At 34.5% G+C, this 27,288-nt stretch overlaps 1 protein-coding gene across 4 annotated transcripts; it reads right to left on the bottom strand.

The window, feature by feature from the left end:
* LOC125651820 (uncharacterized) lies at positions 1-24,044 on the bottom strand. Of its 4 annotated transcripts, none has more exons than XM_056164840.1 (21): positions 23,727-24,044; positions 21,990-22,194; positions 20,718-20,884; positions 18,178-18,475; positions 17,274-17,347; positions 13,609-13,662; positions 13,110-13,224; positions 12,572-12,747; positions 8,981-9,211; positions 8,353-8,561; positions 8,029-8,169; positions 7,504-7,647; positions 7,007-7,232; positions 6,351-6,552; positions 5,468-5,680; positions 5,354-5,371; positions 3,886-3,938; positions 2,338-2,389; positions 1,695-1,894; positions 1,279-1,495; positions 1-643 (listed from the first exon to the last, which is right to left on the bottom strand). In XM_056164840.1, the coding sequence occupies exons 1-21, from the start codon at positions 23,886-23,888 to the stop codon at positions 504-506; spliced, it is 3,297 nt and encodes a 1,098-aa protein (XP_056020815.1). In that variant the 5' UTR covers positions 23,889-24,044; the 3' UTR covers positions 1-503. The 4 variants fall into 4 exon arrangements, with proteins under 4 accessions (XP_056020815.1, XP_056020813.1, XP_056020816.1 ...); XM_056164838.1 differs by having other exon boundaries at positions 2,287-2,389; positions 23,727-24,038; XM_056164841.1 differs by lacking the exon at positions 5,354-5,371 and having other exon boundaries at positions 23,727-24,040.
* Positions 24,045-27,288: the final 3,244 nt, after the last annotated feature.

Raw genomic sequence — 27,288 nt, 5'->3', positions numbered from 1 at the left:
TTTTTGTTTTGAAAAACAAATTTAATCACAGACTTGGAAAAAGAAAGTCGCATACAAAGATGCAGAGGCATTTGGCACATCTATATCACAGGCAACCTCATCAATAGATTTTAACAGCAGATAATCTCGGGAATTCATTCTGGATACAAACATTAGTACTTAATTATTTTTATAAAAATAAATAAAAAATTGTTACAAAGAAATATAACCTGATATGCATGCATGCACACATTTAAAAACTGAATAACCAAACACTAAAAAACTATTTACTGATATTAAATGGATAATGAGATTAAAGTAAAAAAACAAAACAAAAACAAAAAACCCAAGACATATACATTCCTCTGTAAAATGACAATGAAAGGCCCTGGACCTGTGTATATCTGTCTATTATGCTCGCTATTAACTGCTCTCTTGGGAAGTGCAGTACTGTTTACAGTTGTCTGTCCATCAGAATTCAATACCCTGGTCATAATTTTCAGCTATATCTTAATGATCATATACTACAACCAGCATCTAAATTGAAAGAAGGCCTGCATATCTGGGTCATCCACAGATTTTCCATTTACACCTGCATAAACTTCCTGCAGAATCTTGTTCTTAAATTTTTCTTCTAAGATTTTCACATATTTTTCTAGAACAGCTGTAAGAAAAGAAGAAGAAAAAAAAGAAATGAAAAAATTGGAATGTACACACAAATGGAGGACAAATAATGTGCATCTACTGTTGAGCTTTTCTAGTTTAAATCTTTGATTTCTCTAAGAGATAATACAAACGCAAGTAAATCAAATGCTGCTTTCAGTGTTACAACTCTATATACAAGTAGAACACATATTTGTTACATTTGAATTACGAAATTCGTTGTAAATGTACAGCAAATTTTTATAGAATTCCACAGAAATTTGTTAAATCAGAGTTTTACTGTACTGAGAAACTCTATGAAGTTTTACAAAATTTGCTCATATACATGTACCTACTTGTATGACCTTAAATTCACTCGATTTCATTTCAACTCAATAGCTATTAACAATATTAAGTTAACAGTATTAATTCTGCTTTTTCAAAAGAAACAAGGATGAAAAGAGTAAAAATCAAATGGGGACCAGAATTTTCCAGCATACACAACGTATCAAAATTTTGGTTTTCCTCTTTGTAACCCAGAAAAATGCCATTTTTTTAATTTATATAATATCTCAAGATGGTGGACCACAAAGGGAAAGCAAGTATTTCCATTCTGGCTCAGCAAGATTTTTACATGTGTATGTTGTTCATATTTACCTAATCCATAAACTTTTCCATACAGAATCATGTTCTTAACAAGCCTCTTATCCTCATAGTCCTCAGCCTTCATCAGGAGACGTACAATTTCACCAAGAATGAAGCCATCATCAAAAGTTGGTGGATCAGAAATATGGAATTTACAGTATACATCTACAGCTCCCTTGGGATCTGACTTTGCCAACATCTCTGCTAACTCGATGCAAGCATCATGGACCTTGAGGATGGAAAATGAATCATGCACAAAATACACTGTTAGACAATTCACAATAATGATACAAAGGGAAGAATCTTGAAAGGAAAATCTGTTAAATTTCAACCTATATTACAGGTGGTAGGTATGGTGGTCAATGAAAATATTGTAACATCATTTTAAAAGATTTCCCATGAATCGATCATGCCCAATAAATGCTTACTTCTGGTGCCATAACCATGACTTCATTGTAGAATTTCTTTGATTGGTCAATATCACCAGATGACCTATATGCTCTGGCCAATCCAAGTCTTGGATGGTAAGTTTTCTGGTTGATTGGGGCTGGTTTACTGTCAGCTGGTTTTGATTCTGGTATGTTTTCTGGTTTGGTTTCCTCCTTGGGTTGAGCTGGTGGTGCTGTGGCTATAAAGGTGGAATCAAGTTGGAGAATTTCTCCATTTCATTATGTCTCTCAGACATAATTATCTATTAATTTTTTTTAAAGCCTTCTGTTAGAAAACTGTGCAATGATGTATTGAAGTCAGACTAGATACTTAAACCCATATCTTATGTATGTGTAACACAAAATGTTTCAAGTGTGCATATTAATGAGTAGTATATTTACAATGGGGTTTTTTTAAAAAAAACTAACAATTACTATTTTCAATTGTAGTACATACAGTATATACTGTTATAATAAGTTAAAACATTTTAATAGTATCACATATGACTAAAACTGCTTCCACAATAAAGAATAATTAAATTTTCAGGTAACTTTCGTGTGCAAAGTTAAGATTTGGGACATTCTATGTTACCTCCAGCCTTACTGGCAGAGGGTGTGGCCTCACACTGATGCCCGCCTTTACCTGCTGGGGCTTTTGGTGCTGTTGGTGCGGGGGCCGCTTTTCCAGCAGGAGCCTAAAAAATAGATACAAATAGAGTGCACTGCTGGGAATCTGCAACTACATGTACGTGATGAAGTGATTGGGATAACAGTGTGCCCTTTGTCATAGTCGCAGTAAATTAATAAATGGTGCATAGATATTGAATAATCTGAGCTGTTCTGGCACATATAATCTACATTCATATTTTCAAACTCTGAGCTTTCCACCATTGGCTTGCATGATATCAATGTAATCAAGTTTTCTTTATTCAAGCGCGATTATAATTTTGATTTTTCTAATTAAACAGTAAAACATAATTTGATTGGTTTATATCATTAAATTGACATCTAACACCAACAGAATTGAAAAATGCTACAGGAAAAAAATATGCCCTAAGAAAGTCCAAACTTTTCACAACCCAAATAAGCCAGTGGAGTCTACAGATGAAGTTGAACATGATGGGAAAAAAGACCTGAAAAAGATGACAGTGAAACCGATGACAGAGAAATTTAATTTGAACAAAACATTGGCCATGGTTATACTCGAGATGCACTGTTGAGAATGTACTTGTCATTCTAAATGTCCATGTGGCACATTAATTTTAGAAATGTCACATTGACTCTGCTTAGCAATGTGTCATTGTCACATTAAGTGTTTTCCTTATCTCAATCACTGATGATGTATATCTACAATGTATGTTTGCATGCTGTGATGCTGTCAATTGTAATTCCAAAATGAGACCACAGTGACCTATTTTTGAATCATAACACACCTTCTTCCACCCCCATCCCTCCTGAAAAAGCATTAACTGACCCAAGTTTGATGGTCCTAAGCCTCATAGTGTGAGAGATATGATTCAAACACAATTTTTATATGCATAGCCATAAAATTTCAAATGAGGCCACAGTGATGCATCACCCGCAAGATGCATCAACTGACCAAGTTTGATAGTCCCGGGCCTCACAGTGTAAAAGATATAGGATTCAGCATGATTTGAGAAGTTCTAGGAGGTCACAGTGACTTATACTTGGTTTTTTGGTTTGTGACGCACCTTAACCCCCCCCCCCCCATCATCCGCTGACCACAGTCAGAAAGATCTGATCCAGACATGATAACCATCAATTCCAAAATGAGACTACAGTGACCTACTTTTGAAAGGTGAAAGATATGATCTGAAAACAATTTGAGTATGTATAGCCATATAATTTCAGAAGGCCTCAGTGAACTATTTTTGATTCGCAATACAACCCCCCCCCCCCCCCCCCCCCCCCCCCCCCCCCCCCCCAAGATGCATCAACTGACCAAATTTGATAACCTTAAAGAAGCTATCAGATGGATGGATGGACAGGAAGCCTGTATCATGATATGCCTGGTCAAAATACAAGTGTATAAAAACCCTCACAGTTATCACTAAAACATACATTACATTTCATATCAATTATTTATAATAATAATAATTATTATTATTATCACTAAAACATAAATTACATTTCATATCAATTATTTAATGATACAAGTATTAAAATTGACCTTTGCAGTAGCTCCACCTCTGTTTGATCCTCCTCTTCCTGCAGTAGCACCACCTATAAAAGATACCAAACATCAAAATTACTTGATACAAGAGCATTTCACAACTGAATACAAAAATGAATACCGGTATTTATAAATACCACATTCATCCTGAATGATGCATGAATTGGTGTTATACATGCAATGAATCCCCCCCCCCCCCCCCCTCCAAGTCCCCTCCAATTCCATTACAAGAGAAAAGTAACTGAAATAGAGTTAATATCAAATAGTACATAAAAATTATCAACCTGTTTTAATGAAACTTTGAATGTTCCTTTTACTTAATATAATCATTTTAGTAATAGTTTATGTAAAAGTTTGTTTTATCTTCTATTGGATATTTGACAATGTACACTAATAAATACAGGATCTCCATGGTTTGATATGATTTATATCCAACAAATTGTGTGTTTTCTATCCCTGAACCTTGGCGAGGGTTAGAAAACACACAAGTTGGATATCAAACCACAAATCATGGGAGATTCTTTTCATCACATCAGCTGCACCCCCCCCCCCCCCCCCCCCCCCCCCCCCCCCCCCCCCCCCCCCCACACACACCTTCCTTTTCTGCGCTCAGGTGACTTAAAAACCTTGATACAATGATTAATTCTGGTAAAAACTTTGGTACATTGATTTACTTATGATGGGAAATTTTCGATTTCCAGTTTGATATGTATTTTTGCACCCAGTCTGATATGTGATTTGGGTATTCGGACCAGTCGTTGATATTGGCAATTGTAACCCTGTCACCCCTATCGCACATTGCAACATCTGCATAATCATTACCAAGTATATGATAAATCTACCTAACAATGAAACTAAATTGTGTTCAAAGTATTTTTAAAGTCATGTGCCATGTTTGCAAAACAATAAATAAATTTTTAAAATGGGGTATGATAGAGTTAACATATTTTGATAATTCCTGGCTGAGGCATGTAAAATATAAAGTAAACTCTTACACATTACAGGAGGTTGTATATATGGACATCACTAAGTAATTGTAGCAAAGGAAGGGAGAAAAATCAGAAGATCAATCAGAGATCGAACCTAGGACCCTTGCATTACTAGTTAGGTAATCTAACCACAGAGCTAACCAAGATGATATATGAAGTATAGTAATATTACTACAATATAAATCTGAACCTATTTCGAAAATCACACAACTCTTCATATCGAGGAAGTGAAAAAAATAGTTTTAGAAACAAATGGTAGAAACGCCATACATATATGACCTTAACCTTTTGTTGCCTTTTATGGCATCATTAATGATGATGTATATGAAATAACCATCACACAGGGAATAAACATGCTAAATAAGTCCTATCTGTTACAGTTACACAGTTCTAGAGTACGACAGACTAAAATATCCTTCATTGTCATTAAGCTCTACAAACAACAGAAAAAACAGGAGTCTCTACACAATACATACAAAGTCTGGTACTGATTCCTACAAAATAGTGAAAAAATTATTCTCAACTTCAATTTAACATCAGACCTTTTTTCACAATGTGATCCAAAGAGAATTTATGAAATCTAGCCTTACCTCTGGCGGGTGTAGTAGCCGTGCCTCTCCCCCTGGTTGCTGGTGCCCCTCGTACAGCAGGTGCTCCCCTTCCAGCTGCACCCCCTCCCCTAGCAGTGGGTCCAGGTTTGGCTGGTCCTCCTTTAGTGGCAGCTGGTGGAGGGGCTTTCTTGGCTTCCTTTGCCTTTCGATCTTCCTCTTCTGCCTTCACTTTGTCTTGCCACCACTGCTGTTCTACTCAGAAAATTAGATTTTAACAAATACTAGTACTGGAAATCACAAAATCACTTATTGATAAGCTGAAATTTTCTGGTTTGAGAAAGAAAAGCGTGTTCATGGTTGAAGAGTCGTTACTCTTTAATTATCGAAGTTCAATTTCTTTCCATCATAAAGGGATTTAAATTCATCAGTATGTTCATGCCATAAAAATGATGACCCACCCAATCCTAAAATAATGTTTACTTAACAATAATACTTTTCATGACTAGAGCTGTCCTAATGGGGCTAATACTCCTCATGCCACACACCCAAAACTGAGTGTATTCTTTTTTTTTTAAAAACCTAGATAAATTCTTATCAAGCCTTGTAAATCTACAATACACATACAGCAAAGTTATTTCTCATACCAATATTTCGCATTCCCAATCATTATTTCCTTAAAATATTGTAAATTAATCTGACTGAATCTCTTATACACACATATCAAAATACACCTTTGTGTTAATCTTTGTCAAGTAATTCCTCTAGCTTCACTATTTCAGATACCAAATTTAAGAACAAGTACTTTTATTAGGGACACTTATATTCACAATGAAATAGAGATATATACAATTTAAGTAACTTTATCCATGGTCAAGATTATCCATGCCTCACTTTTTTCCTTCCCTCCATCCCCGCCCCCTACCTGTTAGTGTTTCTGGTGGATCTCCTGATGCAGGCTTTCCCTCCATACTAATGCAGGCCTGGTATGACGTCATGGTTTCCTTCAGGATTTTGTTAGCAGTGTCTCCAGGGGGACAATTCTCATACTTGGCAAACTGGGAGACCCCAAGCCTATAGAGGGACAGACTGCTGCAGGGCTTGAGGCTGACTAGCTTCTGACAAGTCTATAAAAATAAAACATAGATTGGTAGTTACAATTCAGAGGCATTCACATGAATCAGATCGAAAAAAATTTCTAATGAGGTTTAAAGAAGCATTCTCATTGATTATACTGTATAGCAGGGTGATAAATTTGGCTTATTTTAGCGGTTAGATAGCTTTCCACCAAAATTTTACTCGCCAAATATGCACCCAATTGTACTTCAGTAAAATTATTAGCAAATCTTTGAGCCAGCCAATCACCAAATTTTAGGCCCATGGAAAAAACTCACTATACGGTATTTGTCCACAATCTCTCAACACAGATTTTCATCTGCTGGCACAGATAAATCAATGTCAACAGACTCATGAAACATGTGTAGCTGTGCATTAAAACCTATGCATGGATTATTTGTGTTAAGTTAGAACATGCATGGATAAAGTTTCCCTAGATAAGTCTGTCCAAGACAATAGCAGTACCTGTTCCTGAAGATTGAGCAGGTCCTCATTCATTGGCAGTGTGGAGTTCATGATAAGGGCAGATAGTCGTTGACACCTCTGTTCAATGAGGGTGGCATTTTTGACTGGGTCCTTGAGGAGGATGTCCAGGAGATTGGAGTGTGATTCCAGCAGCACCCACTCCAGCTGTTTGTAGGTGTCGCCGCGAGAGATGTAGGGGAGGACCTGGGAGGCTAGCAAGGCAGAGCTGTGGGAGGTGGGGGAAAATGAATTTGAGAGTGAGAGAAAAGGAGAGAAAGAGTCTATTTACAAAAGACTTTTCTTGCGTTCATATTATATAACTGTATTCAACAGAATAATAATAAAATTGTAAGGAATTTAACACTGTACTTCTAGGATTGCTTTCTGTCTTTTGCCTCTGCACTACAATGTTTTTTTTAATCCTGTTCAAAAGACAGACATGATATTAACATTATTTTGACTAGACTTGCATATGAAACAGTGTTCTGGTAACTTACGTATGAAACACATGCTCTGGTGACATGCAATCCTTTACATCTGTATTTTTCTGTAACAGTTTTCCTAAATTTACAATTCCTCTTAGGAGATGAACATTTGATGATCTTAACAAATTATCTGAATGTAATATAGGTGGTATATTTCTGCAATAAAAATACATTAAAACTTAGTATCAAAGTATATCTGGAGGACTAACAAATATATTTCTTGCTTGTTTTGCATTCATTATGCAATAAAATGAAAAATTTTCTTCTAAACCTAGCAAGATTTCTGACACAGCTTAGCATATGATGAGACTTTATGATGAATCTTTCAATGGACCCAGTATTTTCTAAAACTTTTAGTTTTCAGCTTGCAATGAAGTACCATTATCTTTATTCAAATGCAGTTCTCTAATTTTTCATGTTATAGATTGCATCACCTTTTGGAACATGAATATCAATACTGACAAACATTTGCCCTCTTGTATAAGAGAAACGGTACTTTTGATTAACTGTATTATCATCTTTTGAAACCTCTACTACCTGGGGTCATCTGAGGTCATAGCTGCATTTGTTTGTTCTGTCAGTAGTGTTTCCATGGCTTCTAGGAGGTAGGTAATAGTCTCCTTGGCCCGAGCACCAGGTCCATTCTTCTGAAGAGCCAGTGCCAGTCCCAAGTAGAATCTGAAGACAAGACCCCAAAATTAATCTGATTACTTGTATTGAATTTTTTTTACATGCTTTAGGACAATTAAAGTCCAACTATTGAAATAAACAAAATTGAGGAAAATTCAATGGCTGGATTTTTAGGGGCAAGCTATCAATAGCTACCTTAACTCAAGGCAAAAAGACAGACTTTCATATTACTTTGCAAATTGGTGCTTAGGATTCCAGTTTAGAGTAGCTTCGAGTCTTTTCACTGCATCATCAAAGTTTCCTTGTATCACAAGCATGCGTCCTACATGGAAGTTGTAAATGGCTTTGGGTTCATCCAAGGTCAGTGCATCCATATATTTCAGGTAAGCCTGGCCGAGGGATGATTCCTCATCCTGTGCTTTTTGGGCTGCCATCCCTTCCTGTGTAAATTTGAATTCAAACCAGTACAACTACGGTAACTTTAAATGATAATTCCATTAAAAATTGCATGATTGGGTAAAACTTTAATGTGCAAGTCTATACGGATGAAATTTAAAGGAATAACTCTTCATAGCTCTGATTATGAACTGTAAACTTCTTTTGATAGGTGAAAGTTAATCGTTAGATGACTCACTCAGGAAATTATATTCATCACTAGTTTAGATAGATTTAAATCATTAATCGCAAATTTGCATTATTTTACATTCTCATGAACTGTCACTGAATGGCAATTTCGTTAAATCAAGTCCTCATGTAATATAAGAATAAGCAATATAAAGTCCCTATCATGTTTTTTCAATTTTTATAATTGTTCCAGCAATTTTTCTAGATTACTTGATGTTTGAGACCAATTTCTCACCTGAGATGCCATCTTCGATTTCCACACATACAAGCCCTGTACATGGTCTGATTTGCCGCTTTGCCCACTGCTCACAAGATGGTGATATTCCTCATCGATCGCCTTCAGTTGTAGGGCTATTGGGGCAGTGGCTGCGTCCACTCCTCGTAATTGACAAATTGCTGCACATTCCTCTTCTTTTGAACTCTCTTTTGCTTCGAAGTTGAAAGAAGGCAAAGATTCACCACCTTCCTGTACGTAAAGTTTCATATTATTAGAATAACATTTGCATTCAGATATTCTAAGCTTTATAATTAATACACAGGCATGGGATGATCTCACTCAAAGGGGGGGGGGGGGGGGGGGGTGAATGATAGGGGGTCTGGAGCCCTACCTGGAATTTGATCAATATGTGATATTTTTTAATTGCTTCCCATCTTCACAAGTCAAGGTTTATTGATTCGTTACCTTTTGAGGTAACAAATCAATGACCCTTGACTTGTGAAGATGATTGCTTCTAGAGATATGCCTCTGTTTAAAACCATAATAGATAAACAGTTTTCAGAGCATTTAGAGATACACTGTAAATTGACCAACGAGTGTGCTTAAAATAAATTAGATTTGATATCAATAAACTTAAATGCATCATAATCAAGATCGAACAATGGGAGGGGGTGTAATTATTCCATATATGGCTAAGTAACATCTAATATTCACAAGTCCATATGGCAGAATGACCATCGGGTTTCTTTTGTTTGTCAGACTAATTTCAATAAATGAAAAAACAACCTTTCGAGCACATCAACCCTATTAAGAGTATGGTTTTACAGGTGACTCTCAGTAACTCAAAGTTTAACATCTTCGCTAGCCAGGGTGACAATACAGTGTTTCTCTTTCACTGTGTATCATTACCCTTGGCTAGTGAAGATGAAAGTTCAAGAGACCTTGAAAAACTATGAGAGATTGAGAAAACGAGGATTAAATTAAATCTGGAAATTAAAGGTCATATTTTATAGTACTTAAGCAGTAGTGTACATTAACAATATCACGGGATTGTGATAATATGCTGTGAAATTTGTAATTTATGAGAATTTTCAGGTCAAAAACAAACTTTTTGAAATTACACAGCGTTGTACAGCCATCCAGCTGTGGTTACAATTGTACAATATGCAGGTTTCGAGATACGTCCGAATCATTTCCCTTTGGAGAACTCTCTTACATAATAAGGCGCGAAACAATTTTTTACATGCGGGAGTGGAACAAATATTCATCACTGCATAAGTGAATCTGCTCAGTAAGTTTCTCATACATAGTTTCATCACCCGAATTTGACTGATACACAAACTAAGTAAACAAGAAGTATTCAAGGAGTAGTTAAATACACGGAATCATTATTATAACATGTTATTTTGTTGCTCATACATATCGCATTAAGGATTTTACTTGCAAATATGACATATTGTTTTTATGCTTCCACTTTAGTAAGATATATCTTTCAAAAGTATTTTGTATTTACACATTTAAACAGAAGCCGCTTTTAATATATGTTATCGTCTTCCTCACTGACTGTAGGTCCACTCCGTCCGACTTAGGTACTTAAAGTTTAGAGTTGTGGAAAACTGGTCATGCCGGCAAAACCGATTAAAAATGCTTGCGACCGGTATAAACGCCATTGATGTCGGTCCAAATGACCGGCCTGGTATTTTGTTTTTGTTTTGTTTCCTGCAAGCATCAGCGCATTTTTCAGCGCAATTATCTTGTAAAACTAAAATGTGATTGCGTAAAACTTTTTTCTTTAAACAAGATCAAAGCTGATGAAAGCGAAACAAGCATAGCTGCGTGGCCCAATTTACAGCTGGAGCGAAACCAGGTAAAAAATGTAAACTAACAGATGAAGACAAGGTTAAATACGAAAGATCTCGACAAAGAGAATTCAAACACAATTGGACAGAGGGGTGGGAATGGTTAAAATTCGATGGTGTTAAAATGGCATGCAATATTTGCATTGACAGACTGCCGGCTGCGTACTAAATAACCGCTTACAAAATTTTATCGTCGCCTCATTAAAATACAGGTACTCTTCTACAAGAGATCATGAAAATTCTGTTCTTAACCAAGGAGCTGTGGAGATTTCACAAGCATAGAAATGGAGACTGAGTAAATGTAATTATGAAGTATATCAATGTTTAGTAAAGGAAATTTAATAAAGGAAATAAATGTTGTGTACTTTTTTATTTTTTTTTTTTATTTTGTGACTTTAGATTTCTGACTGGCTTATGTTGCCTTCTTGTCAGTCCGAATGACTGGCTATCTCAAAATGTTTTCCCCAACTTTAAAAGTTCCACTAAATGTACCTCCTACACAGAAAAGCTCTTATCTCGAAACTGGTGTATCAAATAATTAATTATCTATCCCCAAAACAAAGCATAGGTATGGGATAAAACTTACCGTTTCATTTATGAGAATTGATTGGCATATCTCTTTAAATTATTTTCCCAAAATGCCTGTCTCCCTATCAAGTCAAAAGAAACTTTCCAAAATCACACAGCATTGTACAACTATCTGGTTATCATTGAAATTTTACAATTAACAATTATTATTTACCTATCCCCAAACCAATACACTTGGGACCAATTCAACAATGTTGCATCGTCTATGTAAACAGCTATATTAACATGGTCCCAAGCATTTACCTTTATTGCAGGTAAGGTCCAAGCAGAAATAATTACCCCCTTGATTGATAACAAATATATGCTACCACCACTTTGAGATATCAAAAGTGAAAAACAATAAACTTTTTTAATTAAAGGACCCAGACTTCACTTCAAGAACTTGAGAGATTGGTAGTCTGAGATACCAAGAACTTGAGAGATTAGAAGTCTGAGATATTAAGAACTTGAGAGATTGGATGTCTGAGATATCATGAGTAAATTTGCTTCAGAAAAGAAAATTTGAAATAATAATTTCACTTCAAGAGATCAAAAACTTTGAGAAATTGAAGTTCTAGCCATAAAGAGTCAGCTATATTTAACAAGATGTACTGTGAGCAATGCTCACTAAGAATAACCCCCGTTTACCCCAATATCCCAAAGGGTGTTGGTAATAGGTATAAATTACCTCTTTCCTGAGTGTAAAAATATGGTATGCCTTTGTAGAAGAAAATGGAAGATATAGTCCGAACACAAATCCATGGCATAAACCTATAATTTTGACCTTGAGATCAAAGGTCAAGGTCATAAAGAGGTCATGAATGTACATGACACATAGTCTTATGGTGATACACCCATGTCTTATGGTATGACTATGTCAAAACCCTATAATCAATTTTGACCTTAAGGTCAAGGGTCAAGGTCATATAGAGGTCATGAAGGTACTCGACACATCGTCTCATGGTGATCTACCTGTGTGCCAAATATGGTATGCCTAAGTCAAAGAACAAAGAAGATATGGCCCGGACACGAATCTGCACAGACAGACAGACGGACGGACTGACGGACGGACAGACAAACAGACAGAGTGATTCCTATATACCCCCAGAACTTCGTTCGGGGGGTATAAAAACTCACAATGCATACACATACCATAAAATCTGGGCCACAAATTGTCACTGACCTCTTTTTTAAGACCAAACAAATCTTCTGTATAGTATCTTTCCTCCAGCACCTGACCCAGTTTCATGTGTAGCGAAGCATCTTTTGGTTTACTTTTAATGGCAACTGCATAGTTAAAAGAAGCCTGCTCCAAAAAATCCAGTGGCCTCTCACCATGGGGCCATTGTTTAGATTGTCCTGTGCAAAATACATATTTATCAGGTTAATATGATGGTATATTCAGTGTATTGCTGGTATATTCAATGAACCAACATCTCCAAACTACCATAATGATGAAATACTTACATGAAAACTAAACAAAGTTATGGTTATTGGTAGTTCATAAGATTTTCAAAAATTCTTCACTATCAAAATTATGTACTTGTACACATGATTTACAATACATCATGCATTTAATGTTGACTGGAATATCATATCAGTGATAACCATGACAAAGTTATATACACTCAATTGTTAGAAAATGGTGAGAAAATCTTTAAATTTTTTAAAACCTTGCCTGTATCATGTCAAAATTTTATTCACCTAATTATGAACCGTACCTGATTTGGGTAAAGAGGAAAAGTACTTCATTACACAAATCTCTGCATTTTTGCACAGAGTGCCCACATCACTTTCATCAAATATTTGAATCAAGTTCTTCTCCCACTTTCTTACCTACAATTTTAGACAACATTTTGAATACTTGCAAATTTTCATGATCATAGCGACTTATATTCCCATAAATAATCTTTGCCCTAACAGTCTGTTTATAGTGGTTTCAACTACATGTACATGCATAGGAAGAAAACTTTCACATCAAATTTTGCTTGAAGATATATAGATATCTTTTGAAATGAATATTTCATCATTCACATGTACATTGTTGCAGTGAAGCCCATTTCACGATGACATAAAGTAGCTATTAAAATAAAAAAAAGGTGAAAATATTGTCATAATTCAAAAGATTATTTTGAATGACCAAATCATTCCAACTGTGTTTTCTTAATTTTTTTTCTTCTCTTTTCAGCTGACAGAACAGAATTAAGTACAAGTACATACCTCCACAGAATGCTTGACAGAGGCCATCACATTCTTAAATTTGTCTGTGACATCCTGTCAAAGAAATACAAAAAACAGCCATATTTTCATTCATCAAAACTTAGCATGATACAAATGTAGTGTCACACATACATGTACATGCATACCCGTAATTCTACAAACAAAGGTATACCTACCATAAACATGGAAATATACACAAGGGGAAAATTCACTCCCCAACCCCCACATATCAGTTGCTTCGTCTTGTACTTTGTAGAGGAATATATGCATGTCTATAGCCTATAATTTCACTGAAATTAAGAAATTGCAGAAATTTCCACAATTATGGTATCATTTCTCACAGAAAAGGGATAAGGTGTAATTAGTTAGTATCTGACTATTCGGATAAGCCTACAAATGTATTTTTTGTTTGTGAGATGCTTGGTATGATGGGAAAGCAAGAGGCCTATGGGCAACATCATGCACTCACCTGAGTCACCTTAGTCCTGCTGTTATTCAACTGTTGTAATTTTAAACATATTTTTTTCGTCCTTTATTCCCAAGAAAAATGTTTACTCCATATTGTGGCCCCAAGCTATTAAAGGGTCATGATATAACCAAGGGTCATGATATAACCAAACTTGAATTCACATAACATGGGGATGCCTCTATACCAATATGACTAACATGAATTTGCTGTTCTGGAGAAAGTCAAGGTCATAAGATCAAATATCATGATAAGAAACCAAAGTTCTGCAATCAGAAATCTATATACAAAATATAAAAGCTCTACTTTAACAGGAGATATTGAATACCAGGTAGGTTAGGTTTTATTACAAGTAGATAAAACTCCTAAGTCAAGGTTAAAAACTTTAGTGCCATAAAAAAGGTTATGTTACAGGGAATGCACATATTGATATTTGAATGTCCTATCATTTACAATCCAAAAGTTACAAGCAAGGTTAAAGTTTTGAACAGATAGACAGAAAGGACAAAATATGCCCCTCCCCCACTATAGTTGTAGGAGCATAAAATCAAGGGCCTCAAAGGCCTCAGTGTCGACTCGTCCACAATTTCCAACAAGGGGTGGTGTGTGTGTGTGTGTGTGTGGGGGGGGGGTTATATACAGCAGATTTATTCTGTATTTTTATAGCATGGTAAAACAAAATGTACATGCATAAGTATTATACTTAACTAGATAGGAAACAAACTAGGAACATGACATATTGACTTGGAAAGCTTCAAAAGTTGTGTGATCATAAAAGTTCAAGATCAAAGGTCACTATCTAAGGTACCCAGCACATTTGCATGAGATGATCACTTATTGGTACATATCAAATATCAAAGCCTACCGCAAAAGACAAAATAGTAACGGCTAGCCCAGACACAATTTGTAGCAGGTATCGATACAAATTATTCTTTTTGAAGTCTTCAAACATCCTTCGTTCTGTTTACATGAAGTATTCCGACAAAAATGCACCACGTGTGTATGTAAATGATGTTAACTCACTCATTGTTTATTTATTTAAACAAAGCAAATATAGAATTTGTTAATTAATTTTCAGACATATTTTTGTCAGAATTCTGCTAGAATTAGTTCATTGATCTTTATGGAAAGTTAAATGCAACATATCAATGTCTTTATTCATCTAACCCAAGTTTTAACCCTCCCCTTCCTTATATTCATGCGCGATTAAAAATATCATTATTTCGATAGACTTCGTAAGTCTTTCACCATTATTGTTTGGCTAAAATTTGAATATATCATACATAACTTTATTAACCATGTTAACTAATATTAAACTCAATGAAAAACGTGCAGTGTCTGCTTTCATATCCTCAGAGTCTCATCTTCTCCCAACTGTATTCAGTTGCAGACCTGCTAGGTCGATGACTGATTCTATAATATTTTCATATTCTTTCACAAACAATGTGTTCGTACCATTGACATTATTATGAATTTTATGTGCACAGCAATGATTTTATTTAACAAATAACTTAACATCACACTTAAATCACTGCCAATCGAACTAAATTCATTTGCATATGAGTTAGGGTGGTAGTGAAGCAGTGAATCCGCAAGACGGACCCGATGCCAAGGAGTAGCTCGCTACGCAAGTCAACTCAAAAACTTGAATTCACACAATTTGGAAGCATTTGCATTTGGAGATGATTTGATTTGGCCCTGCTATTCTTGAAAAGAATTTGTTTTAATAAATTTCCTGTATATTCCAAATAAATCTTTGATCTCCTTTTGTGGACCTATCCTACCCCTTGGGGCCCCTGATATGAACCAAACTTGAATATGAACTACCATCCGTTTGGATACTTGCATATCAGTTTAACTAATCATGGCCCTGCTGTTATTGACATGAAGATTTTTAAAGATGTTTCCCTACATAGATGTATTCCCATGTAAAATTCTGATCTCCTAGTGTGGTCCTGACCGTCAACACAGAGGCAAAAATTTGAACAAACTTGAATTTACACTACCTAGGGATACCAAAATTTCATATTTTTCTTATATTTGTGGAATGCATATATCTAATACACGATACATGTATAGCTTCAGACAGAATGTCTATGTCTACAATTGGTCTTCCTTCAAACCATGTGGTAGAGCTACTACTTCATTTACAAGATCAACAGCACTTCCACGGCCATAGTACCTAGTGTCACTTGACTCGATCGTCTCCATGCTATTTTTCGAGGAATTTATGTTTCGCATATGTTGTGACTTTTGCACCTTTCCATTTTTACACATCTGCTTCCTATATTCATTCTGACATCTGTCATATTGTTTACATCAGTTACCATTTCCACAAAACTTGGTAAGTGTTAAGGTTACCCAAACTTCATAAAGTTAGTGAAAATGACACATTTGATTTTTTTTTTGTATATCTGCATATAAACCTTTGATCCCCTTTTGAAATTTGGACAAACTTGAATCCACTTTATGCCAGGACGCTATGTAAATTTCAACTTTACTGGCCCAGTGGTTCTTGAGAAGACGACTTTTGAATTACTGCACCCTATTTTTGCCTCTTCTTGATTATCTCCCCTTTGAAGGAAGCATAGCCCTTCCTTTGGACAGACTTGAATCCCCTTTAATCAAGGATACTTTATGCCAAGTTCGAGTGGCCAAGTGGTTGTTGAGAAGATTTTTAAAAGATACTACAAAATTCACCAATTCTTAATTATCTCCCCTTGAAAAAGGTATGATTCTTCATTTGAACAAAATTGAATTATTTTTACCATGCTTTATCATTATGGCAAGTTTGGTTGAAATTAGCCTAATGGTTCTTGAGAAGAAGTAAAATATGTGAAAAGTTTACGGATGGACGGACAGATGCCTTCAGCTCAGGTGGGCTAAAAAGCAATATATAGTCAAAAATTAAATACTTTGGATTTATAATTATTCAATGAACACCAATTTTCATTGGGATTTTGCTTGTTTGTTAGTTTGTTTTGTTTTGTGTTTTGGTTGAGCAACAAAGCAGAAGTTTTACTAATAGATGAAGATCATGAAGTAACTTTCAACCAAATTTCATATCAACAAAACCATGCATTTTATGACAAAATGCACCAAAATCACAGACAACACAGTAATAAGAATAATGTTAAACTTTACAAAATATGTTCTGTGCTTCATTTGGTGCAGTGGATTAAAATTGATATCTTCTTACCTCCACAGCTAGAACAACATTACACTTCTCAATTTCAGCTGCCAGTTCAGAAAACTTTGTTGGATCTAAAGTCTCTTTAAAATAAGACAAAATTGTATAAAATCAATGATTGCTGTTCTTCCTGCTAAAGATACAATTTTATACAGTCCTTGTTCATGGTCTTAATGTACTATCTATGATTGAATGCATTTCCACAACTACATGTAGTATAGGTATCAATTTACGGTGGTAATATTCAGAATGTAATGAAGCAATCATTTATAATTTTTAATACTAATATTGGTGTTATATATATCCTAATTCGTTGAACACCAATCTTTGTAATTTTCAGGGTTGAGAAAACCAATCAAATCAAATGAAACAGTTTTTTATCAAGAGGAAATAAAAGTTATCCTTTCTATCAATTTGCATATCAACTAAAGTGGCAAAGCCAGGAAAATGAATGCCCACAATTTGACAAACCATGCAAACTGCATCATCGGAAACCAACAGTTAATTACGCTTTGTTCCTCTCTCCATCACCCATGGGTCCATTAATTTCTACTCGCTCATTCTCATGAATAATTAATTAGGCAATTTGATTGGGTGCTCATAGTACATCCTGAGCGAATTTGTCCAATCAACAATATGCTTTCAGCCCAAGTTTGGTATAAAACTGTTGTGTTAGCAAAGTTAAGTTAATGCTACCTTTAAAAACAGAAGAGTTTCGTTACTATAATGATTACTTTGATTGGATGATATTTTATTAAATATTTATTCATGAAAACAAGCGAGTAGGAATGAATGGACTCACAGGTGATGGAGAGAGGAACAAATTAAGTGTAATCAACCGTGGGTTTCTGACGATGTGCAAACTGCGGCTCCAAAAAATTAATTAATTCACAGCATGATGATTTAAACTTACTTCCATTAGTGAGAGGAATTGTAGCCAATGCAACTGCAATTTTTTTATCTAACTCATAATCTACAATTCTCCAGTCCTTTCCCAATGGCATTCCACTAAGGGGATCAATTTTGGTTTTGCGAGTCTTCTCGTCAATGTTCGGAGCAGAGTATGTGTTCTTTGGACTACCTCCTTGGATGCTGATAGGCCTATATAAAGCACTCAGAGTAAAGGGACATTCAAATTCTTTGGCCAGATTATCATCCACTAGCTTCACAAATCTTGGAATTTGTTTTCTAATCACATCCAACACATAAGTCTGGAAAAAAAAAATTTCTATGGAATTTGATAATGAATCAAACCTTTGCTTCTTTCAAATTCAAAGTGAAATTATATATGTATTCTAGGAATTCCAATTCCATGTACATGTATATGATTAACATGATGTGTTTGTGAAACACTGATCATGATGTCCATTTCAGAGAATAGTGTTCAAAGTAATTAGGTCAGAGGTAAATTTTAAGGTCATAAGGTCAACATTTGGTATCAATGGAAAGGTCTTCTCACAAGAAATGCACATGCTAAATATGAAAGCAGTGCCTTATGGTTTATAAGATATTGGTTTATAATAGAATTTCCTAAAAGTAGGTAAAAAGTCAATGTAAAGGTCACTAGGTCAAAGATTTTGGTACCAATGGAAAGGTTTTGCCACAAGGAATACACATACCAAATATGAAAGCTGTACCTCGATTTACGATGTAACACATGACAAGTGTAAAAGTTTTTTGTCACAGACAGGCGGGACAAGCTAAACGCTATACCACCCCCCCCCCCCCCCTCCCTGTTGTAAAAGGTATGACCAAGGTTAAAGATTTTTCTTAAAATTTCCAAAAACTAAGTCAATGGTCAATGTCAAGGTCACAAAATCAACAAATCTGGTATTGTTGGAAAGTTCTTCTCAAAAAATGCATATGCTTAATAAAGACACAGTACCTCTTAAAATTTAAAAGATATAGCTTATATCAGAATTTTATAAAAGTAGGTCAAACTGAAAGGTCAATGTTAAGGTCACCAGGTCAAAGATTTTGGTGTCAATGGAAATGTCTTGCCACAAGGAATATGCATACCATATATGAGAGGTGTAACTCTTATGGAGTAAAAGATATTATCAAGGTTAAAGTTTTTGCCACGGACAGACAGACAGGTAAAAAACTTGATGCCTCCGGAATAGATTCCAGAGCAAAAAATTGTCACAATCATGCATGTGCACACTTGGCTTGCAAAGATGGTACATGCACTGATTCTTACACAAATAAATCAAAATTCATAATAAAATGGTATGAATGAAAAATGCTAATCCATATAGACATTTGGGGAAAATATTTAACAATTCCTTTCAAAATAAGCAGTCATTTAGATATGTTGCAAATTTCCACAGGACAATTTTTTTTAACATCAAGTCTTCAAAATATCTGTGAATGACACATATTGATATTTCATGGAGACACAAATTCTTGCATTGGTATTATCTTTCACCTTTTGCTGGGCAACATTTAATTGGTTGCAAATTTGAAGGTTTATCTTAGTTAGAATCATTATATGACTACCTTTTTCACTCTGAACCAGATATTCACAGAAATTTATGGCTGAGAAAATATGTCACAATACCCAACACTTGATTTAAAATTCATTCATCTGCTACAAGGAGAGTGTAAAAGTGTACTCCTGAACATAGGGAAATATTCGCCCCCCATTTTATTTTCACCCCTTTCACATTCATTGCCAGTGAGCGAATTCAAGAATGGACAAAACTGTGCTCTCTTATCTCTCTTTTAACACAATTATGTATGGGTGAATTTAAAATGGGGCAAAATCATTTAAGTGTAGAAGGGTCAAAATAACACAGGGTGAAAATAAGCCTGTATACACATTGTCTGTCTGCATATACAGTGCCCCCTTGATATATCGCCAACTTTTGTTCAACACGAATTTGGGCAATAAAGCGGGGGTGGCAGTATAACCAATTCACCATTATGGACAATTCACTGAGCAGTCAAAAGAAATCCAACTCCATAAATTTATTGGGCTCCATTCTGTATAAACATTTAGAGTATCTTGAGTTTAAATCAACAATTATTTGTAATTAACCTGACCACCTACATACCTTGTCCAGCTGGTCATGCTTCAATGCACTGCTATCAAAGTACAGGTGTAATTATTGATGGGTGTGAGACAATTACCATTATTAACTAGGGTAAACCCTATAACATTTTACTATTTGACCATTTGTTTGTGAAAATCAGTGGCATATGGCATTATGCAGGGTTGGCATTATGACAGGGGTGTTAGCAAGGGGAGAAATCTGTTCTTTAGGACTTTCAAGCAATATGGCATTATAAGGGGGGGGGGGGGGCAATATATCGAAGGAGCACTGTACTGGTTTTAAGCAAACATGAAATTTATCTAGTACTGCTTCAGAATGCTCATGATGACCTCAAAATGGTTGTAAACCATGAATACTGAACCATTGATTTTAATAAGATATATCCCAGAATGCTTGCCTTTTTGTTGGAGCCATCAGCTGATGTCACCTCTATGGTGACATTTGTCTCCCCTACATTCAGTGCTGTCGGGGTGCCTGGTTTCTCACCACAGACTAGCACCACATTTTTGTTATCTGGAGCCTTTGGTTTCAGCACAACCTGGGCAACATTACAAGGCAGAAGACCTTAAAGCAAAAAAAACAACATGTGTTTAATAAACACATTAATGCCCCTGAGAGTGACCATTTGTAATGATAAATGTTGAAAAGACATTGAATTGAAGGGATTTTAGTAAACAAAACAGAAAAAATTGAGGTTAATCAATTCATTTGATTTTCTAGATCCTAGATACTGATGCAATGTTACTACCGATCCCAATCCATTTAAATTTAAGTACATTGAATTTTTTCCATCATAAAAATGGTTGAAATTGAAGAATTTGATAAAAGAAAGTATTAAAGCTCTAATGTATTTTTATCATTTTGTTAAATATCAGTTTTCTAACTTGAAAAGTTCTTTAGCTCAAAGTTTAATTTAAGAAGGTTAAAGTTTAAAACAGAATGACAGAATGTACAAAATCGATATGCCCTTCAGATTTTCAATCTTCCCTACAGATGTTCGATCTCTGGGGCATAAAAAAGAAATTTTAGAACTAAAATATAACAATTATCATGAAACATGTTAGATGTATGTATGTTCATGTATTTAGACTGTCTGATGTGAACACTTTTATTAAAAGAACACATTTCAGCAATATTAGTTACCAAAAGTTGCAGATGGCAGCAAATGATACATTAACACATTCTGCATTCCAATAATGTATTTACATGTACTATAATCGAGCATCTGCACGGGTTTTAAAGATATTTTCTCATTATATCAGTATGTTCCAAACATTGCCCATGTACTTCTAGTTCAGAGGTCCTTGCTATAACGAACGCCAACACAAAATGTGCTTTCAAATCAAATCAGTTTAGTGTCAAATTATAAGTAGGACATGATAATTTTACATTGTCATTTGCCCAAAGACTGCAAATGTTATCTTGGGGTGGCACTTTCCAATGTTATCATAAACTACATGCAATATTTTGAACATGTATGCATGTTGATCTAGGATTTTTTTTTTTTACATTGTGATGGAGGAGGTAAGAACTCTCCAAACTCCCTCTATTCATACAAAGTAAGATGTGTGTGCCACTTACAAGAATAGCTGAAGACATCAGGATAAGATGTGTGTGCCATTTACAAGAAAAGCTGAAGACATCAGGATAAGATGTGTGTGCCACTTACAAGAATAGCTGAAGACATCAGGATTGAATTCTGGATTGAGATCACCCACAGACAGTTCCAGATCACTTAGGAAGGCATCCTTAGCTGACAATCTCTTGGCGTGTATAAAATAATGTTTGATGGTCCCATCTTCAGAAGTCACTTCTATCTTTACATCTGTCACTGCACCCTCTTTAAGGGGAACATCCTTACCACCATCCCCACCCTAATTAAGACACAGCAAAATTTAAAAATGGAAATAAGTATATAATCAATACAAGTTGATAAATTCTCCTTATAAATCAATTGGATAGACAAATATTTCTAAATTAATTTCTGTGAGAGTTTGGAAAAAAATAATCACACACTGTTGATTTTCAACTTATCTTGTCAACATTCTCTACACTACCTGCAAGTTTATATATATACATGTATAGTGAGTATAGATGATTACACTAAATCTGATGCAATCATACAGCAGTGGGTGACTTCCTTACTCATATAAGGTGTCTCTCTTTTTCTGGCTTAAACTCTAGTTTTCCTTCAGCTATTTTGTTACTTACCTGTAATTATTAACACCACATCAAATGTTTTCTGAAAATTTTGTCAGGTCTAGTACAATCTCTATATTTAGCTATTATAGCTTTATTAAGCTATATAACTTTAAACTTAGGAAAAATTTTGATTCAAAATTATTATCAAATGTTTAGGATTATTATGTTGTTAAGCAACAGTTATCCAATCTTCAGCATAATATGTGTAGAATAAAAGTCAAGGAAGATCAAAAGAATGATTGGGCAATCAGATTCCATCTTTCTAAAATCATCATACTTATCCATGCTTCAATGAAAACACAGGGTAGTGGACAGTTAACAACACAAAAGAAATTCTTAAAACGACATAGTATTGTTATAAGCTCTAATAAGAACATTGTTATCGTAGCATTAGTTCAAAGTATCAACACATTCAAAATTATTATGTGACATTTTGGCTATAACATTGCATTTATGAAATTCAATATAAACTATTTCAAATTTTAGTTTAATAAAGCTCTATATATCAGGTTGGAAACACTTCCAAATGGCAAATTCCATGCAATGCTGAATAAGTGCGACACACGTCACTCAACATAACGCAAATTGTCTATAAAATTGACAATGCAGTCAAGAAGAGGGAAGGAGGCTGAAATCCAATGCACATAGTGAGTGTTTTGTTTTGATTTATTATATTTGCAGAAGAATCAGACATTTCAGCACTTTTTCTTTTCACATGAAACACAAAGAATTGTAGTCTCTTCAGGGGTTTTTCTTGGTTGTACTTTTGCTAAAGAGAGATAATCGCATTTTACATCCCCCCCCCCTCCCCCGAGTAAATATCGCTTTATAGGGGAAGTGTTCCAATCCTGTACATATAGCTAAATATTGAGATTTAGATAGAATGTTCTATCGTTAAAATTATAATGTCCTAAAGACCCGGAGGGCCTGTCCCGAGACACAGATTATTCTAACTATTTTAAAACAGAGATTGTGCTGGATCTGGACCTGTTTTGTATCGTTTTGTGATTGCTTGCCAAAGGGCAACCTATTAACAGGAAAAAATCAGCAAAATATGCCTATTAATTGCTTTTATTCATTACCTCTAAACAATTGATAAGTTTATATGTGGAAAATAGCGAATGTTATGCTGATTGATCCTAGCTTGGCCTAGCAAAGGGAAACAACTTCCGAAGGTGCACCAACCTATACATATTCAACTTACGAATATGCAGTAAGACGCTCCAGAATCGCTCGTCAGGGGATCAATATTAATTTTTTGGACGCTACTTGGTACGGTTACTTCATATTCAAGGTGATTTTTATCAAAACTTGGAAGTAATTTGCCTGGTTTCACAACGAGCTTTTCCAACGTACAGTCGTCCATCTTGAAACTTAGGAAGCTTCAGTGCGAGCCTAAACTTGCAAGATTATTAGAAAAATTTTGCAAATATATTTTTTAAAAATATCTCTAAACAAACCTTATATATCTTAAACAAAGTAATCATTTCAAATTTACATGGCAATATTTGTTAAATGATCTAGGCCTATATGATAAGTGCAAATTTATGGAAAAAATGGCGGGAAATACAATATTTCTACATGGGAGGCAACTCTTTTAAACCCACAACTGTGTCAAGTGTTTTTTCCTCTTAAGCTCTTATCCCATGACCGTCCGGTTTTTCTTTGACCTTTAGGAAGGTGAATATCAAAAATATTATCAAAAGTGTGGCGATATATATTCATAATATCCCAGTTTCACAAAGGAGGTAGGAGCTAGGAGTCATACAAATGAGACAATTAAGACAAGATTCAACATATTTAATCACAGGCCTCCAAATTTCTATCAATACGTCATAAGATGTGTAGTAACTTAGGGTGATATGTATATCCCCGCCATATATAAATACACATCTTATGAATACTAATGGCCTGTGATCTTGGCCTTCGTTTGCAAAATTCTTTCGCATTAGACAAATAAAATCCTAATTTCCATAGCATTAAGTAAATCGTGTTGCAAATTGAATATTTTTATTTGCGGATACAAAAAACAAATTTAACAAGGGAAGGACCCTGGTCAGTGACAAGGTCATGGGATAAATTAGTTACATGATTAGTTAGCACGATGTTTACAAAATATCCTTTCGTCATTGCACATTTAGGAGGTGGTCTGCCTCTTTGTGTGCTATGAGGCGCCGTTTTAATATTTTTGAAGTATTTTCTGATATCAAAAAATCATTTTTTTTATATCAAAAAGTATATTTTTTGATATCAGAAAATCATTTTTTGATATCAGAAATTCGAATTCTTGATATCAAATAATGAAAGTCATTTTCTGATATCAAAAATTATATTATTTGATATCAAAAAATTATTTTCTGATATCAAAAATTCGAATATTTGATATCAAAAAATCATTTTCTGATATCAAAAAATACATAATATTTTCTGATATCAAAAAAATATAATTTTTGATATCAGAAATTCACATTCTTGATATAAAAAATATAAGACATTTTCTGATATCAAAAATTCGAATTCCTGATATCAAAAAATCATTTTCTGATATCAAAAAATCGATTTTCTGATATCAAAAAATGATTTTCTGATATCAGGAATTCAAACTGATTTCTTGATATCACAAAATACATTTTCTGATATCAGAAAATAAAAGAAAATGGCGAAAAATCTTTACATAAATAATGAATACTCCCTTGACCCATAGAAAATCGCTGAACTAGGCCTACAGTCTACAGTGTCCGATTTGCTTTCTAAAATTCGTTGATATTTCAGATTCTTTGAAGATTTTTTTTTTAACGATAGAAGGAATTTTATAAGGTTCTTGATAATTCTGGACATATTCAAGTTCGGGTTACTTTCTGCATCCGGAGTTTTGGCGGTAGTCTATCTATTTTGCTCTCCTCGTTTGTCATTGAATTAACAATCAGGGAAAGAGTTCATATATATATCGTCAGTAGTATATATATTTAATGCAAATGTAATGAATATCAACCCTTTTTACCGGTAATCTTATTTATGATGACTTATTTTCTTGAAATCCTTCTATAACATCAGTATATGTGATTTGAAAAATGGCGGATAATGGGACTGCTGAGCATGACATGTTAAGGAACATTCAACAAGCCATCATGACTGGTAGCTGTTGTTTTGTACAGTGCGTCTCCATGATCATCATTCTCCACGGGTCTCGTTTGCACATCTTCAGGATCGACCCCGTTCACTTCATAGCGAATTGCGGACAAAGCAGTGCTGACCATTGTAGATATGGAAGAATTTGCCATAATGAATTAGATCTAGATTCACCATTTATTCCCCACGTGCATACAAGGTTCGCAACTTCAGGCGGAAAGCTGAAGGTTGCATCACGGGGAGCATTCATTAAGTCGATCGTAGTTTTATACGAGTCTTATTTTCTGATATCAAAAAATCGATTTTCTGATATCAGAAAATACAAATCATTTTTTTGATATCAAAAAATCATTTTCTGATATCAAGAAATCTAATTCTTGATATCAAAAAATGATTTTATGATATCAAAAAATCAAATTCTTGATATCAGAAAATCAAGTTATTTATTGATATCAAGAATTCGAATTTTTGATATCAAAAATGTGATTTTTTGATATCAAAAAATACAAATTCTTTTTTTTATATCAAAAATTCAATTTTTGATATCAAAAATTCGATTTCTTGATATCAGAAAATCAACCTTATTTTCTGATATCAAGAATTCGATTTTTTGATATCAGAAAATCATTTTTTGATATCAGGAATTCGAATTCTTGATATCAGAAAATGATTTTTTGATATCAAGAATTATTTTTTGATATCAGGAATTGGAATTATTGATATCAATAATTCTTTTTTTGATATCAGAAAATACCTCAAAAATATTAAAACAGCACCTCATAGTGTGCAAGAACTCAACGATATTTTGTATACATCATATCATCATGTAACTACAGGCCTATTGCATTTCATCCAAAACATTTTTCTAATCTTTATAGTTTCATCACTTTTTGTTGTATTTGTATCATAGAGTGCTGAATCCCCTATTTTTTAACAATATGTTTGTACATCAAATCAGAGCTGTCTGTTTAATATATGATTTCAAGCAAATTTAATTCATTTGCCATAGTTTTACCAAGTTATTCAAAGATATGATGGTGTGGTATGATTTTGAATCAGCATTTTTAAAATACATTAATTTATAAATGAACAGCTACAAATGCATAATTTTTCATGATAAACATTTTAAATTCATTATTTTAAATGACTACTGCATCTTGGACTTAGTATAGGAGAAAAATATATTGTGCAACTACCAGTTGTTGCATCCGACAACTGCCTAATCATTTCGACATAACTTATAGCTGCCGAGGTTAACCAGGCTAGCATACGGAGAACAACTCCTCATCCTTGCAGCTATTGGGGGAGGGGGGTGTCTATTAGCCCAACTCTTATGAGCTGTTACCAAAACTGGAATATATATATATTTTTTTTTAAAAACCCACTGCAAAAAGCACAATTAAGCTTGTTCACTTGCTAACTGATGGCCTGGGGGGACAAATATTTTCTTTCATGGCTCAAACACAACCCTGCATGACAGTACACATCTCTGCTCACATGCATAACACACAAAGCTAGATATATACCACAGACCTATAGCAAATTTAATTTCTTCCATATTTATTAGTTTCCTTATTCATAGTTTCTATAATTTCCATTTGAGAATTTATCATGTTAATAAAGGAATAAACTCAAGA

The sequence above is a fragment of the Ostrea edulis genome, chromosome 5 (genome assembly GCF_947568905.1).
Source record: "Ostrea edulis chromosome 5, xbOstEdul1.1, whole genome shotgun sequence".
In the NCBI taxonomy this organism is placed as follows: Eukaryota; Metazoa; Mollusca; class Bivalvia; order Ostreida; family Ostreidae; genus Ostrea; species Ostrea edulis.
The sequence above is the reverse complement of the archived record's forward strand: the minus strand, read 5'-3'. Positions and strand labels throughout refer to the sequence as shown.